This window comes from Gambusia affinis, linkage group LG08 (assembly GCF_019740435.1).
Source record: "Gambusia affinis linkage group LG08, SWU_Gaff_1.0, whole genome shotgun sequence".
Lineage (NCBI taxonomy): Eukaryota > Metazoa > Chordata > Actinopteri > Cyprinodontiformes > Poeciliidae > Gambusia > Gambusia affinis.
This window is the reverse complement of record NC_057875.1, coordinates 1,902,591-1,919,337: the sequence shown is the minus strand read 5'-3', so window position 1 is coordinate 1,919,337 and position 16,747 is coordinate 1,902,591. Positions and strand designations below refer to the sequence as shown.

At 40.1% G+C, this 16,747-nt stretch overlaps 1 protein-coding gene across 2 annotated transcripts in view; it reads left to right on the top strand.

The window, feature by feature from the left end:
- The window catches only part of si:ch211-1e14.1 (UPF0606 protein KIAA1549), a 36,881-nt gene extending 22,414 nt beyond the window's left edge, over positions 1 to 14,467 (top strand). The window contains exons 12-22 of one of the 2 annotated variants that reach the window (XM_044126062.1): positions 3,408 to 3,643; positions 4,283 to 4,392; positions 5,292 to 5,306; positions 5,760 to 5,968; positions 6,088 to 6,317; positions 6,425 to 6,569; positions 6,657 to 6,974; positions 9,938 to 9,990; positions 10,380 to 10,528; positions 11,509 to 11,663; positions 11,956 to 14,467. In XM_044126062.1, coding sequence (XP_043981997.1) covers positions 3,408 to 3,643; positions 4,283 to 4,392; positions 5,292 to 5,306; positions 5,760 to 5,968; positions 6,088 to 6,317; positions 6,425 to 6,569; positions 6,657 to 6,974; positions 9,938 to 9,990; positions 10,380 to 10,528; positions 11,509 to 11,663; positions 11,956 to 12,156 — 1,821 coding nt within the window. In that variant the 3' untranslated portion in view covers positions 12,157 to 14,467. The remainder of the gene's footprint in view (positions 1 to 3,407; positions 3,644 to 4,282; positions 4,393 to 5,291; positions 5,307 to 5,759; positions 5,969 to 6,087; positions 6,318 to 6,424; positions 6,570 to 6,656; positions 6,975 to 9,937; positions 9,991 to 10,379; positions 10,529 to 11,508; positions 11,664 to 11,955) is intronic. The other variant, XM_044126064.1, reaches the window with a different exon arrangement.
- Positions 14,468 to 16,747: the final 2,280 nt, after the last annotated feature.

Genomic DNA, 16,747 nt, shown 5'->3' with positions numbered 1-16,747 from the left:
TTTTTATGTTACTGATGTTATAGTTTTCCTCGGGGAATCACACAGCTTCTTTATTCCAACTCTGACTGAATGTCTGCAGCTGCAGCTTGCTGTTTTTTTTATTTAAACTGTGCTTTTATTGTGAAAGGTCTGAGCAGATGCTCTGACTGGTTAGAGAACAGTCTCGTCTTTTCTACTCATGGCCTGTCACTCATCCCCACTGCTCTTCTCTCAGTCCACCACTTCGTTCAGTGAATCAGGAGCTTCCCTTCACCGGCCGCGCCCTCCAACTAAAAGGGATATTGAGTTTAGTGAGGATGAAGAGGGGGAGTATGAGGAAGAGGAGGAGGAGGAAGAAGAAGAGGAGGAGCTGGAAGTTAAAAGGGGGAAGGTACAGAGTAGTGTCTGGTGGTTTGTAGATTATTTAGTCAGACAGTTTGTGTGTGATTGTGGTTTATGTTGTTGAATACAGTCATGTTAAAAAATTAGGACGCCCATTGAATACTTAGTTCTTTAAGAAATGCTTTCATACTGATGTTATTAACAAGAAAACAAAGTGATTTTATGTCACTTTAACAACATAAATCCAACTTTTTTCTCATTAAGCAAAAGATATCAAGATAATTTTGATTTATAGTTGAAGAAAAGTTGGGGACGTTTTGTCTTTGGACCTCCATGTTTTCCTCAGAGAAAATGTTTCGTCTTTGCATATCTTCCGTTAAAGTTAAACTTGTTCAGTTTCTTTTCAATAGTACAAGCCTTAACTTTTACATCTTAGGTTTTTTGGAGATTGTTTTAGCGTCTTGTCTGCTGTTAGACTAAACTTCTTTGGACAGTCAAACCTTGTTTTCCCCACTTCTTTTAGACTGTTTCTTTACCATAAAACAGTTCATTTTATGTTCTTTAGAAACTCTTTAAATCCCTAACTACACTCATAAGCCAACATTAGAGAGCTTTTTGAATCTCACCACTTTCAGTTTAAGAGTGAGGAGCACCAAGCTCGACGTTTCTGGGTTTTAACGGGGCGAACATCCTTCAAAATGCTGAGTAATGATGTTTTAATCGAGAACACCTGCTGTGATACACCTGTACGTGTGATTACAGTCATTTTAGGACAGAGTCCTAATTTATGACCTGACATAAATTGCTTCTAGCATAAGAAAAAGTTTTCTATACTTTTTATTCATGTCACTGGAATTTTTCATGAATATATGTCCAGTCTGCCATAGAGTGTCCTAATTTACTCACATGACTGTATGTGTATCTGTATTTACACATTTTGAATTAGAAAGGGGATCGATGTCTTTTATTGGACAGAATCTGGTTGTTGTTCAGGCTTTGGAGGTTTAAATCATTACCTGCTGGAGAAAAATATTCAACATGGAACCATTCATTCTGTCATCATTACTTCTGTTTAGAAACCAGTAGCTCTTCCCAAGAATAAACAAAATATGAGCAATGATGAAGAGGAGGAGGAAGAAGAAGAAACAGAAGAAGAAGAAGAAGAAGAAGATGATAATTATGACGAAGAGGAGGAGGAGGAAGAGGATGAAAATAAGAATTTCAAAATGAAAAAAATGACATCTGAAGAGCAAAAGCTAGAAAGGATCAGAGCTGTGCCGACTAAACCATCAGGAGTGAAAACAGAAGAGAGGAAAGTTGAGTCTAAAGGGAGGAGAGCGAAGGAGAAGGTACATGGAGGCCCGTGGTTGTTTGGGTCCTGGATCCTCTCGTCTAGTAGCTCTAGTCCTCAGCAGAACTGTAGCGCCGGACGTGTGTGGACTGTGGTGTGTTGTTAGCAGCTGATTGTGACTTGTTAGTGTGTAGGTTGTGTGTTGTGCAGTAGCAGACGGAGTGTGTTGTGCAGTAGCAGACGCAGTGTGTTGTGCAGTAGCAGACGCAGTGTGTTGTGCAGTAGCAGACGCAGTGTGTTGTGCAGTAGCAGACGCAGTGTGTTGTGCAGTAGCAGACGCAGTGTGTTGTGCAGTAGCAGACGCAGTGTGTGGTCTGTTGTAGGTGAGGCATGAGACGTTTTCATGACAGCCTTTGTGTTTAGAAAAATGTTTCAACGTTATCATATTTGTTTTAACTGAAACTGAAAGCAAAAATTCTCTAATTATTGCAAAATGATGTTAATTCAATTGTTAATAACATTCCTTTATCGTGTCTGTCTATGGCCCAAAACTTTTTCGCCAACATAAACAGAAACCAGTAAACTCAAAGCTGATCAAACTCAATCTCTGTTTTACTCTTTCACTTTTTTCACATCCTACTGCCCAAAAAGGTACACTGCTGTTTTAGCAAGTGAAATACTTTAGTTTTTATTTTCCCAACAAGCAGATATGTTTCACTTTGGAAAGTTGAAAAGCTGTTGCTGGAAATCGTGAGTGTTTTGGGATCAGCTCAGATGAGACACGCAGCAGCTGCAACATTTGTAAACCTACTGTCCTTTGAAGGCTTATAATCTAAAATATATTATTTGCATCTGATAATTACTTTTCAAGTTGAAGAAATGTAAAGTTAATCACCCATTTATATTGTATAATATTTTACAGTAGATTTTAGGTTTTTAAATCTGATTCGGTAGAAAAATATTGATGTTTCAAAACAAGTGTTGCTGCTTATCATCAACCGATCGCAATCAAATATTCTTGGAAATGTTTTTGTATACATGAATATTTTAGGCTGAAGTTTCTATTAAATAAAAAAACAGTATCTATTGTCTTTCAGCAGGTTGTAGTCAAAGGAGGCCAACAGGTGAGGATTTTAAAGATCAGAACATTTCGCTGGAATCCTTTTCCTCTTCCAGAATGCCGTCTTACTTTCTGCTTAATAAGCATCACACAGAAGCATTCACACAAATATCCTCTCTTGGGATTAACAGTGTCGCACAAGATTAGCCGTTTTTAAGACGCACAATTGAATGTTTAGGAACTAAGAAGAGTGTTTAGTCTGGTAGCCACATCTTATCTCAGAGTTTCTCTGTCTGTCGGCGCACAGTGAGCTTCTATTCTCCTTTTACCCCGGTGCTGCTGGAACGTCCTGAGGGCTTTATACAGAAATAACCCCACCCCCAAAACCCCCACCCACCACCACCTCAGTCCTGTGTTTACCCCAGTTTCTAACAGACTGCCAGACTCTCTTTATTCATTAATGTCTGCCTGTCTCCCTCCTGCAGACCCTTTCAGTTAGTCAACCTAATTATGGCTCTAAAATTGTATTTCTGTCTTGGCTGCAAATGTAGAGTCTTACTGGAATATTTATGTGTCATCCTGACTTGGAACTTGTTTGTTCTCTGTTTAACCTGTGAGTAAAATCCAGCTCACAGCAGCTTAGCAGCTCTACCCTAATGGCCTCAGAATATTATTCCGCCTTTTCTTTCCACCTTCATCCATGCTGTGTTTACGTCATCCTCCTTTTCTCCTCAGCTACAGGCTCCCAGTGTGAAAGGATTTGATTTTGCCAAACTCCATCTTGGCCAGCCGAGTAAAGATGATGTCATGGTGATCCAGGAGCCCGCCCTGCCAGGCTCTGGCTCTGCTCCTCTCGCTCAGTCCATTAAAGACGGCCTCAATCCATCTGAGAACGGCGAGGTCCCAACGCCCAAATCCAAAACCTCCGGCTCCTCCACCAAGGCGTCCCGCGGCGGCCGGAGGCGAGAAAGGTCAGAGCTACTGCAGGGAAACTGCCTGACCTCAGACAAACGTTTTCTTATCCGTTGTCTGAGCTGCAGATTCAGGTTTTAATTACACAAGGACCATAACAGATAAACAAAGAAAAATATTCTGCAGGTTAATTAATACAATTATCAGTTTTGGATCTAGTAAGACTAAGAAATAAATGAAATTACAAGAATGAAGTCATATTAGCATCACAATAATGTCTTAATATTATCCTAATAAACCTAATATTATAATAATATAGCCTAATATTTAATGCAAGAGTTCTCCTCATAGTAACACATTATTGTCACAATTTAATCACTTTATTCTTGTTTTATTATGACTTTATTATTTTCACTGTAGGGTTATTGAACGTTTTCTTGTTTTTATGCAACTTTATTCTTCTATTATTACAATTTTAATAATTTTATGACTTTATTCTGGTAATATTGTAACTTTATTCTTTGATTGTTGTACGACTGTATTCCTGTTTTACTCCATTTTGACTTGTTGGAAGTCCTGGCTCATACCTTCCTGGAAGACCTTGTTTTTTGATAATGCATGGCGCTAGAGCACATTGGTGTGGCTTCTATTATTCATGTAAGTGTGCGTGTGTGTGTGTGTGTGTGTTTTCTGGGCAGGATCTCCCCATCAGACGGTGACTCAGTGGTGAGTGACCACTCCAGTGAACGGGAACCCACTGAGGAGAACCCGAGAGCCCACACCACGCCCAGCGACAGCAAGCAGACCCGTAAGGCCCCCATCAATGTTTTAAATGGCATGTGGCCATGGCAACGCTTCTCCAAACATGGAGGAGGAACAAGTTGGGGAGGGGCATGGACGGGAAAATGAGCTGAGATAAGCAGATGAAGAAAGAGCAGTTAAAGCTGGTGGGACTGATTGACAAGAGGGCCAGACTGAGGGCAGGGGAGACGGCGAAGAACGCAGAAAAACTGAAGAGAGCAGCAGAAAAACCAGGAAAGATGTTGTATGTTTATGTTTGTGGTGTAAAAAGGTTCAGAGCAGGAATGGGGAGGGAAAACCCGAAGTGGCTGAATTTACTTTATCTGACAGCTTGTGGATTGAATCAAGCTTGCTTTGTCAGGCAGGGTGTGTGTTTGGGAGCCAGACTCCGTCACACACACACACACACACACTGCAGGCTGAATCATTCACACAGGAATACTCGCTGTGCTGTTACTGCTAAGAACGAGCTCCTCTGTGTTTATAATTAGAAGGTGTGTGAAGCTCATGGGCGACATCTTTGTTTTGGTTCAGTCGGTCTGTAATCAGGGTGTTTCCTGCTCCTCTGAACAACTGCTTTTGTTTTGAAAAGAATTAGAGACAAAGAAAATCTTTTATCAATCTTCCACCAATCAATCATTTATCTCTAGGGCCAATTATTGCCTTGCATAACGCTAGAACATTCAGGCATAAGATTTCAGCTTATTTAAGATCATTAAGAAACATTGAACCTGAAAAATGAATAATATTTTTAAATCTATTTATCAAATGAGGCTTTTTTCTGTTTTTTCTTCTTCTATGTTTCACACCTGACTTTAGGTTTTTATTAAAGCAATCTTTAACTTTGTTTTTCTTGATTTGTTTGATCTCATTAAGACTCTTTCTCTTTTCCATCATGGTTTACAGGCAAGAATAGAATTGGTAAGATTTTCTATGTTTCCCCCACGGAGCTCAGGCTTGACCTCCAGCAGCTGTCTGTGTGTGTGTGTGTGTGTGTGTGTGTGTGTTGCCTGTTTGTTTCTTTAGTTGTTTCTGTGCTCTGTTCGTTCTCACCATCCATCACTGTCTGCTGAGCTGTCAGTCACTGCGCAGATACAATAAACCTCACCAGAAAAAGGTTAACGCTGTTGTCTGGAGGAAAGTTTCGCTTTGGTAGATGGAGATCCATGCTAGTTCATGACAACATTCCCTCTACATAATTTTTTTTTTTTTACAAAATAATGCTTTAAATTTAGTTTGGTCAATTTAATAGAAAGCTCACATTTGTGTTTGAAGCTCCTGTTCCCTGATTTAAATCAATATTTGTAGATTAGCAATAGCAGTTAGCATTCCTGTGCTCTACAGGGTCATATTTCCCCTCCTTTCTTTCTGCAGGTCCACCTCCTATGAATGGTGCTGTAAATGAGCAGCTGTCGTCAGCCTCCATCTTTGAACATGTCGACCGGATGTCTCGCGCCACAGATGTGAGCCGCAGACTTCCCAACAAAGTCCAGCTCATCGCCATGCAGCCAATGCCTGTCCCACCACTGCACAGCCAACCCGTCAACGGCAAACCGTCTGATTCCAACCAAATGAACAAGGAGGTGAAATTCATCCTGATGGGCAGAAAGATCCACCTGCCTAAAAACCAACCTTCATTTGTTTTTTCACATAAAGTCCCAATAAGATTGATTAGAAATGTCTTTATGGTTCTAAACTTCAGATCCAGGCAGCGTTGAGGCACAAGTCAGAGATTGAACATCATCGTAACAAGATTCGTCTGCGTGCCAAGAGGAAAGGTCATTATGATTTCCCTGCAATGGACGACATGATCGGCAGCCTCGGCGACACAAAGGAGCAGGATCGCATCTACCAGAAGGCTCAGACTCAAATCGATAAGATTCTGGATCCAGATAATCCCGTTCCCGCCGTCTTTATGGATCCCAAGAAAAGGTTTGAGCTGATGTCTTTGATCCGTGATTGTGTCTGAAATGATTGTCTGATCCAGCTGGAGCAGGATGACTCTACATCATGTGGACTCTTGTCTGTTGGCTTCCCAGCGGTCGTGGGCGGCGCTCTCCAAAGCAGAGATTGAAGGATCAGCTGAATGGAGGCCTGATAGAAGCAGATAAAGACCACCTCATCACTGAAGACAGCGACGCCGTTTATAGAAAGTGCCCTGGGGTCAACAACGTGGCCTACGTGGTGAGAAATGACCATAATTAACAACTGCTAAAGCTTTCTACTGACGCTCAAACATGTGCATGTTAATGTCTGGTGTTTTGATTGCAGTCGGACCCGGACCAAGGCCCCGGTTCCCCTCAGAGGAGCCCCTCCCCCACCGATGATGTCTTCCTCGGCCCAGCTTCCTCCCCTCCGGGCCACGCCCCGCCCCCGCCGCCCTACCTGCCCCTGCAGCCCTCCATCGAGGAGGCGCGGCAGCAGATGCACTCGCTGCTGGACGACGCCTTCGCTCTGGTGTCGCCCACGTCTCAGAGCAGCACGGCGGGCATCACTCTGCCCGGGGTCAACAACAACCACCAGGGCTGCAGCCCTCCAGGCCGGGGCCCCCGGGCCTGGGGCCCCTCCTACCAGCCTCCTTTTCCTGGTGTAAGTAGTCAGATGTTAATCAAAGGTTTAATCATGCTTCTGTTCATGTTGCATTATTTGACCAACTTTTAGTGATTATTGATATTTATGAATCTAAGTTAATCCTAAATCTAATGTTGGGGCCTAATTGCTAATTGCAGGATTTGTACTTAAATAATCACAGTTAATTAAATTTTAATTGAAAACCAGCAACAAAATATGCAATATTTTCATTTCAAAAAGCCTTTTTCCTGCTAAATTATTGAATTAACAGACAAATGAGCTGAACCACAAATATATTTCTTACATTTAATCTGTTATTCTGGTTATTCAACTGTCAGATTGGTGCAAATAGTTTTCTATCCATTTAGCTTTCCTCTGTTTATCGGGAACTCCTGATCACTCATGGATCAGGATGCTGACATTAGCAATGTTTACCATTGAGATGCTATTTTAGGCTTGAATATCTTCACTGATAAGCTAACTAGTTTTAGCACAACTTGAACACAACAGTTGTCTTTTCCAGTGTCCAATCAGATTGTTTTTTTGTTGCAACAATTAACGTGAATCAACCAGACTAGATAAAGCATGATTCAGACAAATGTTGTAATAAACTGGAAGTAGAGGTAGCAAACTAGCATGAACCTCACGAGAATGGAGAGTCTTCTGAATGCTGAAGGTTTGGACTTAGAAATTTTTAAGTTTTGTGTCTGTGGCACAAACCCACCACTGGATTAGAGCGTTCATTGTAAATGTGTTTCCATCTCCCCTTCAGCTCATGAACTCTTTTTCTGAAAATGCCAAAAACTACCTGAAGCAAGTTTAGAAACTTTTTAATGAAATTCAGGAAGTTATTTTGAATTTTGCCATTCCTATCAGGCTTTTCTAATGTGATACTTCAATCCACATGAAAATCGTTGAAATCCGAGTCTGGACCTTGAATCGCCATAGCTTGTGTAATGATGCTACATTTTGGTATAAAAGTTTTCACTGTCTATTCAAACCCTTATTTAAAAGTGCAGCCACCCAAACCCTAGCAGACATGTCCTCTCCCTTTCATGTCCTTTCATTCACAACATGAAGCCTGCGGCTTCAGCTTAAGTCGTTTCCTCTTTGCCAACTAATTAGTTAAGTATTCCTCCATCTGTTGGTCCCAGAGAGCGCTGAGCGTACGGCCCTATCAGCCATATAAAGTTCACTCTTTAAGACCTGCAGCATTACAGTCTTTAAGTGCTTCATCTGCATTTTGCCTCTCAAAGAAGGAAAAGTAAAGGAACCTCCTGAAACATTCTGTGAAATTATGCAGTGTAAAAACATGTGTCTTCATTAATTACTGCTGTAAGCTAAAATTCATGTTGGTGGTGCGTTATTTTATTTTATTTTATGGATGGAACTGCTGAGAGACAAAGAAGTTATGCATGGTGTAGATATCCTGCTTTCAGATCATATTTAGGCTTAAAGAACGAGGCCAGAATCAGATAAAAGCTTTCATTGCCAACTAGAGTTACATGAGTAGGAGGCATTTAGAGAAGATGAGGAGTGTGTAAGTGGCTGCTGGAAACTGAGCCGCTAATAAATCCCTCAAACTGAGTATTAGACGTCAAAGAAATTTAACTATCGCATAAAAATAGTCAGATTTAATCAAAAATCTGTTTTCAAAAGATGATTTCCTTTAAAAGAGTAAAACCACATTTCCTTTATTGTAGAAAAGTAATAATGTTGATAAGTAAACTGTGACTAACTACATTTACTCATTTAGTTCAGTTTAGTGGATGAATTAGTTCCCATCTGGCAGGATGAAGAACGTTCATAGATTACAGAAAATGCCCCCCTCAAAAATTATTCATCAGTTTAAAGAACAAGAGATGAAACTAATCATCGTGTTCAGTCAATTATTGAAATAATCGTCAACTATTTTAGTAATCGATTAATTGCTAACTGGAATATACAGACTCAAAAAATGCCGTTTACTGAAAGAACATTAGACTCAGAGCAGTAATTATCCCAAAAATGCACAATAAAAAGTGTCACCTGGTTCAAATTCTGTAATAAAGAAATAAATAATTTCTAAATGAAAAAATAAAAATTATTCAACAGATTAGTGAAACACTGTATTGATGTTCAGTCAATAGAAAGGGCTGAGCTTCTCATGTGTTGACATTAGTGTTGGCTGCAGATGCATCCTTTGCTACTAATGCTCAGTTGTTCACTAAAGGAACACGATGTTATTACTTTTTAGGCAACAAAAGTCTAGAAGAGTGTGGAGAGCTGTTTCACCAGAGGCACATCATGATCATCCCCATTCTGCTTCACAATGAGCTTTACTTTCTGTTGATCTCTCACATAAAACTCCAATAAGATCCACAGTAGTTTGTGGTTTTAACATGATAAACAGGAAGTGTGAGCTTCTTTTTGAGTTGCTCTTATGTTTCTGATTGTTTTGGACGGTTGGTTAGACGAGACGTTTCCGATGCGTTCCTAAATCTTCTGCAGCAGCTGAACTGCATGAAATAAACAGGTTCACAGCTGGCGACCGATTAGACCAGGGTGGGCACTCCTGGTCCTGGAGGGCCGGTCTCCTGCAACTTTTAGATGTATCTCTACTTCAACACACCTGAGTCAAATAACTCTGGAGAACCTGACTGCACTTGGGAGGTGATTCATCTGTTGGATTCAGGCGTGTTGGACCAGGGAGACTCTAAGAGCTGCAGGACAGCGGACCTCCAGGACCAGGAACCTCTGGATTAGACTGACTGAACGACGAGTCAAAAAACGTTACTTTCTCTTTCAGATTGCAGAATCCAAAAGTAGTAAAGAAAATCTTTAACAAAATATTTTGGAAATGACATTTAAATCCGGTTTCATTGCCTTATTTGAATTTTCTACATTCTTATAGGCAACACGGAGCATTTTCAAGTAGTTTAAATCTACCTGAGATGTTTGTTTACTCTCAGTTAACGTGTTTTCTTGTTTGTCTGCTCTAGAGATTCACTGAGCTGGGTGTCTCCTCTCCTGCAATCCAAGGCCTGACCCCAAGGTGAGCAGTTCACCTATAACTCAATAAATTTAATTTAATCTGTATTTTATGACACCTAAATGATGTCTGGTTGGATACTTCCAGTGGAATCTCCTCTCTGCTTCACCAGTTTGAATGTTTTCCTTTGGTGTATCTACAGAGCTGGCCCCTCATGAATAATAAAAGAAGCCTCATCTTTAATTTATGAGTTTAATGGATCAGATCTAACCATAGATCATCAGAATACACAAACATCTGCTTGTAATTTTGGAAAATGTTACACGTATTGTGAACAGGGTTATTGTTTAGTTTCTACCAGTTCCTAACTTCTTTCACATTAAGTAAATTCACGCCTTGGCTGCAGTAAATGTGTGATTATTGGTGTAAGTGAAGGATTTTGTGTGCTCCAGGCAGGGCCTTGGCTCCAGCTACCTGCCACCAGGAGAAGCAGCGGGCCTCAGCGAGTCTCTCCAGCCGGACAGCTTGTTCTCCAGCAGGGGGCTTTACGCCAAGGAGCTGCCCTCGTCTGCCAGGCCGCGGCCGGTGGGGGGCACCACAGGTACGGGCGGGGGCAGGTCTGAAAACGACACATTTACACGCCTGCTGTCATGAATTACTGATGCTGTTGTACAGTTTCAACCTTTTAAAGTTTCAATTTACATTTTAGAAATCAAACACAGCAGAACTGATACTTAAAAATACCAATTTCAGTTTTCTGGAGAAAATATATTTGAGGACAAGTTATAATTGTTGATTATCATTATTCATCATAAATACATCTCCTTTAGTGGAAGTATTAGTTGTACATCCTCTTTAAAATGAAGTGTATTTTTAAACATGGTGTAAGATCTGTGATGCTGTGGGCCTGTTTCCCTTCCAGAGGCTCTGAGAATGTTGCTAGAGGTAATTATTAAAATGTTGAACATGTCCAATAAAACCCTGGTGACCTCTGGGAACCAAAAATGTTTTACCAAATCAGAATCGGTTCTTCAGTTTCTGTCTGGAGAGCTCCAGAGAAAATCTGTATTTTCTCCCTTTGAATAAAATGATTCAAATTAAATGACAGAATTTTTCAGTGTCAGATTATACAGCAATAAATTAAGATTTTATTTTTATGCATTTTACACATGGTTGCCAAGGGCGACAGTTATTGTGGCTGTTTTACTGAGCAGTAACAGTTAATAGCTACTTCAGTTGAATCATTTAAATAATTTTGGGTTAAGCATGCTGGAGTAACATTGTCCTGCTTCTCCTCTTTTATTAATTTTACCGATTTCATGAATCCAACATTAATGCAGTCAGACCTTCTGTAAAGCTGTCCAACTGGATGAGTGTCGTCTCACTGCTAAATTATTCAAGAGCTGACTTTAGTCCTGCATGGCCACGTGATTTAAATAAAACAAATGTATTTTGGCTCTCGGCGTCCTGAGTGAAGCGCTCGGCTGACTGACCGGCTCTGGACTCTGTGGAGCTGAGCTGGAGGCAGCGCTGCGGACCGAGTGTCGGGTGAACTAACTCTGCTGCGCTGTGTGTCTCCAGGCGCCCAGCTCCATCACCTCACACAGGTGGGCCTGTCCAGCCGCATGAACGGCTACCCAGCAGGCATCAGGGCGGCTCCCGGCCAGAACGGAGGCCTGGGCTGGAACCTCTACCACACCGACAACTTCTCCAGGCTGGAAGTTGAAAAAGAGGCAGTAAGGGATTTTTTTTTACTTCCTTTGTGGACTTGGGAATGTTTTCTCTTCAAATCGATAAAGAAACATGGGCTCAATGAAAAGTTTGTCTAATACCTGCTTAAGGGTTATATTCTTAGATTTACTTGTATTCATATTTACTAAAAATATGAATGCAATAATCAAATTTGTTTAGTTGGAAGTAAAACTTAACAGTTCCCTTTTCTTTTGTAAACTATTTGATGCGTAAATATTTGCCGATTGCCTTCAGTTTCTGTGCTTCTGTGACTTCTTGACCTTCTGTGACCTCCAGATGCACAGGAGTAGAAGTGGGGATCCCACGGCGCCCCCTGTCCACCCGGACACGTCAGCGGCGGCGGCGTACCTGTCGTCCCCCCCACCCCTGGACACGTCGCCGCCCACCCACTCCTCCGCCTCGCTGATCAAGGCCATCAGAGAGGAGCTGCTGCGTCTCTCCCAGAAGCAGGCAGCCATGTCCAGCTACCACAGCTGAAGCTCTGGACGCCTGATGATGCTTCCCATGGAAGCTCCTGTAGCGCCACAGCAGAGGAACTGTCCTGCTAAAGTGGAGCGGTGGTTCACCGAATCCTCAGACTCAATACAGGAAAAGAACCAATAGATGAACTGAGAGGAAGGGTTGTGAAATGGGACACGTGTTTCTGTCTCATTGACCAGGCTGGGATAAATCCAGCCGTTTCCACTGTACAACCATCATTTCACTGTACTACTTCAGACTCAGTATTCTGTCATGTTTGTATTTTACAATCTTACCTTCACAAACAGAAACACTCCATTTATGGAAGCATTTAACTGCCAGTGCTTAGAAATAAATCAAGAGCAGAACCTTCTCATTATAATGAGACGAGTTTTATATCTCATTTATAACAAGAAGGTTTCTTGTTAAAACAAGAAGACCTTCTTGTTATAACAAGAAATGATCTCCTCTGACAGACTGACTTCTTAAAGAGGCATAAATGGCGCCGCTTTGATTCTCCCTCTCATCCTGTTTCTTCTTAATGATATCTAAAAAGCCCAAGAAGTGTTTCTGTTTTACTGCTCTGACCATTCTTACTTCAAAGAGAAGATATTTTGGTTTTACTGAGATATAAATCGCCATAAGTTCTTTTTTAAATCTTTAAATCTAATCTTTCAAATGAGATACTTTATTTCCAGCTTCTGGTAGTTAAAAGCTTCCATAGTGTCAACTCATCACAACTATGAAGAACTATGTATGCAGTTAAACCGTTTTAAATGGCGACGAAACATCAGTGGCATCAAGTTTAGCTCTTCTCTAATCCAACATGATCAAAATTATGCACACAGGCTCATACATCCACCACATTCACTGATTTATGAACCAACAAGAGTATTTTAAAGTCTATTCTCTGATCTGTCTGATTGATTTATGTTTTTTTAGGCAGACTTGTGAAGACGCTGTTTCAGTAAAAATAAACCCATGGATGAGTTTCTGTAGATTCTTAGTTCTGTAATCCTGAAAATGTTCTTCAGGTGTTAGAAGACTGACTTTGTAACTGTCTTTATATGACTCTGTAAGTTCAGATCTGAGTACAGCACTATCCCCAGATTTTGGTCTTCCTTCTTCTTTATGCAATCCACATTGCACCACTAGCAGCAAACAGATCCTCAGCATGATGCTACCACCACTTTGCTCCACAGTGGTTACACTTCGTCAAGGTAAAGAGCCTGAATAAGCATTCTTCTTCTCTCCAAAACCAAAGAACTCAGTTATAAAATGTTCTCCAGAAGATTTTTGGGAGGTACAGCTGGGTGTCAAATACAGAGCAATGTGGAATCATGACCTCTGAGCGTAACTAAGACAGTGAGAGCTTTAAATTATGTCAAGAAGTTTCTGTGGCTTTTTGCTCAACATTACAATCTGAGAACTGTTTCTTTGAAGGTCTGAACCATGTAAGTCAGTCACATTTTTCAGCCTGTACGCATAATTTTGACCCCCAATTTGATCCTGATTGTTGTATTTAAAACCCAACAGGATGAATGTTCCGCCAGTCCTTAAAGGAAATGGAAAGTTCCAAACATGCGGTTAAAACCCAGACAGTTGATAATATTTCTGTCCATAATGAGTGGATGTAAACTCTACGACTCCGACCATCAGCAGCTCGTTTTTGTATTTCTGCCATGATTGAGCCTCGCCTGCCTTGACACTGTGATGTAGACATCAAGCAAGCCTGACAGTGACTTCCATTCATGATAATACTGAACATTTCTTCCTCAATTATTGCAGTAAAATCCATTTCTGTTCATTTTGATCATGTTTTTTCATGTTAAAGTTCCATACTGTTTATTTCTGTGTGATATCTAACCAACTGGTACTTTAATGGCCTTGGAAGGAACCTCCAAACAGTCTTCTGGGCTGGTTTTATGTATACTTGACATATATATTACTGTATGTATTAAGTATTTGGCTGTAACTTGATGCACTGTTTGCAGACTACTCACTGCACCTCTGGTGTTTCAAAAAGAGCGAGTTTAAGAGTCATGAGCTGTAAACTAGGACAGGCAACTTTTCTGTTGGCTATATATTGGACCATCAGCTTTTATTCTCACAGTATTTAAGGTTTGCTCTGCCTTTTTGTACTGTACTGTACTTTTTCTTGTCATTTTTTGTGCTTTATAAATTGCCTCATGTGATTATGTTTACTTTATTTGTTTTTTTAGTTGTTAAAAATCTTACAAGATTGCATTTTTCACAAGCAACGCCCTGACATGTTCTTTTCAGGGGCTGAGGTAATTTATTGAAGTGAAATAAAAGATGGAAATGTGGATTTTGGAGCAGGAGTTGATGTATGTTTGTGGAGCGTGTTTTAGCGTTGTGGATTTGACCCGCTGTGATGTTCTTTTTAAAGCTGGTTAAATGGAACAGAGCAGAACGTCTCAGTCAGCATATCAACACTGTAAAAATCGGTCCGGATGTGGAAGAAATTGTTACGTGGAAGCGTTTTATTGGAAAGTGCTTGAAAGGCAGGAACATTTCGGTCATTGTGGTGTTGTAGCATCTGGTTGCAGCACCATGTGGGTGCTTCACAAACTCTGCCGCCACCTTCTGGTTTTGTACTATAACTACATTTCCTAAATTCTCATTATTTGATTTTTCTCTTTTGTTGTTATCTGTTGGCTGGCCCAACTTTACATCTGATTCTTGTTGCATGTTCACTGATTGAATTCCCTTGGTTTTTGTGTACGCTGTTATTTTAAAAAAATCAAAACATAAAAAAGACTTAATGTGTCAGTGGAGCATATTTAATTCAGAATTACATCTGAGTTAATCCTTTAATTTATTATTTTTTAGATTCACTACACACTGGGAAAAACATGTTTTTTTCTGTCACTTTAGATAATTATGGTTTACAGCTGAAGAAAACTACAAATTGAACCAAGATTTTATATTATTATTATTATTTTTTTTTACATCATTAAAAGGATGTCAACCAGGAAATATTAGAGCTCTTCATGTTTACATCTGCTGACAAGCTTTATGAATATCCTGGTTTTATTTTCCAGCAGTACTAGAGTGCTGACCCACACTGTTGAATGTACCGATATCTGTTTTAATCACCATGGTAACACCAGTAAACTGACCTAACCTGAACCACACAGAGAATCATCGGGTTGTTGACACCAGAGTCAAAAATCCAGATAACCTGAACGCCGCAAGTAACCCGGGTTTCCTGAACGCCTCAGCAGAACCAAAATCCCATAATGCAAAGCAGCTTATTTTGGGTATTCACGAGTCATTAGCTATCATCAAATTAAGAAAATTAAGCACTTATCCCTCCACTTTTAATCAATGTTTATTATGAGTTTCACTTATAAGTGAAATCAACTTTTTGGAGATATTTTGCTGAAAAGCACTTGTAAATTAGGTTTGGTAGTTACCACAAACAGCCAGCAGGTGGCAGCAGATTATGGAGCGCTCCTCTGGCTGTATGCTAGCAGAACGGCCTGCTGAAGGTAACGACAACGGTAAAGGTAAAACGGCAGCCTTAAAGTTAAATATTTAATTGTATGAATCAGTATTAATAATAAAATATAATGACTACATGGCTGCGTATAAAATCTACGAATACTTACGGTGAAAACCACATTTTTGTTGTTGCCTGAAACAAGCTACTTTTTCTCCTCAAAATAAAACCTAAATTTAGAAAATCCGTAACTATTGTCTGTAGTAAGAAATGGGTCTGGTTTCAGGTTGAAAGTGGACTTCCTTCTTCACTTCTGTTTTATCCCATCACTGGACTTCAAGGAGCTAAAGGCCCGTCAAATCTCGTTAAATTGACTCCACAGGGGGCGGCTCTCTGCAAGCCAGACGGTATTAATCTCCACTGGTAGCGTTTATTTTATACCTCTTGCATAAAATGTCGATTTTCTTTTTATTTGGTGAACCAAAAGCTACTAAAATAGCACTCTTAATTATTCCTTATTCCAGATTTTTCCATGTTTAAAGCCAAACTTCTAATCAATTTCACGTTACGTGTAACTTTTCGCCAAGTTATCATTATTAGGTTTTCTATATGTTTTGTTGTGCTGCTGTACATTTTTATTCTTGATAATAAAAAAAAATCTACCCTGCTGAAACAAGCTGCACATGCGTCTGTGCTGACGTCACATAAGGCAACATCTCATAATTCTCCATTTGTGGGTTCGTTTGGTTTCTTCTATTTACTCACTTCTTTTTAATTAAATTCCTTCTATATGATGTTTATTTGTGTTGTGATTGTCAGCAGCAAAATGTTTGAAACGTGAGGAAAATTAGGCAAAAATAAAATAATGTTAAATTTGTGGTTTATCGTTCTTTTGTAAATCCATGTATTTTATAAAATTTGGCGATATTAAAGGGGTTTATAAATACAAACATGCATGTACGGTACATTCAGTTCGTTATGCATGAATTATTGCATCAGTGCAACAGCTCATAGTTTCTCCACTGCAAAATGTGCTGGCCAGTCAAGTGCATGATCATAAAATGGTACTTTTGTTAGTATGGGCAGGTAAATTTTCTGTGGCATTTTTTCTTTCCACTCAATTTCCCATCCATATGCTAGGCT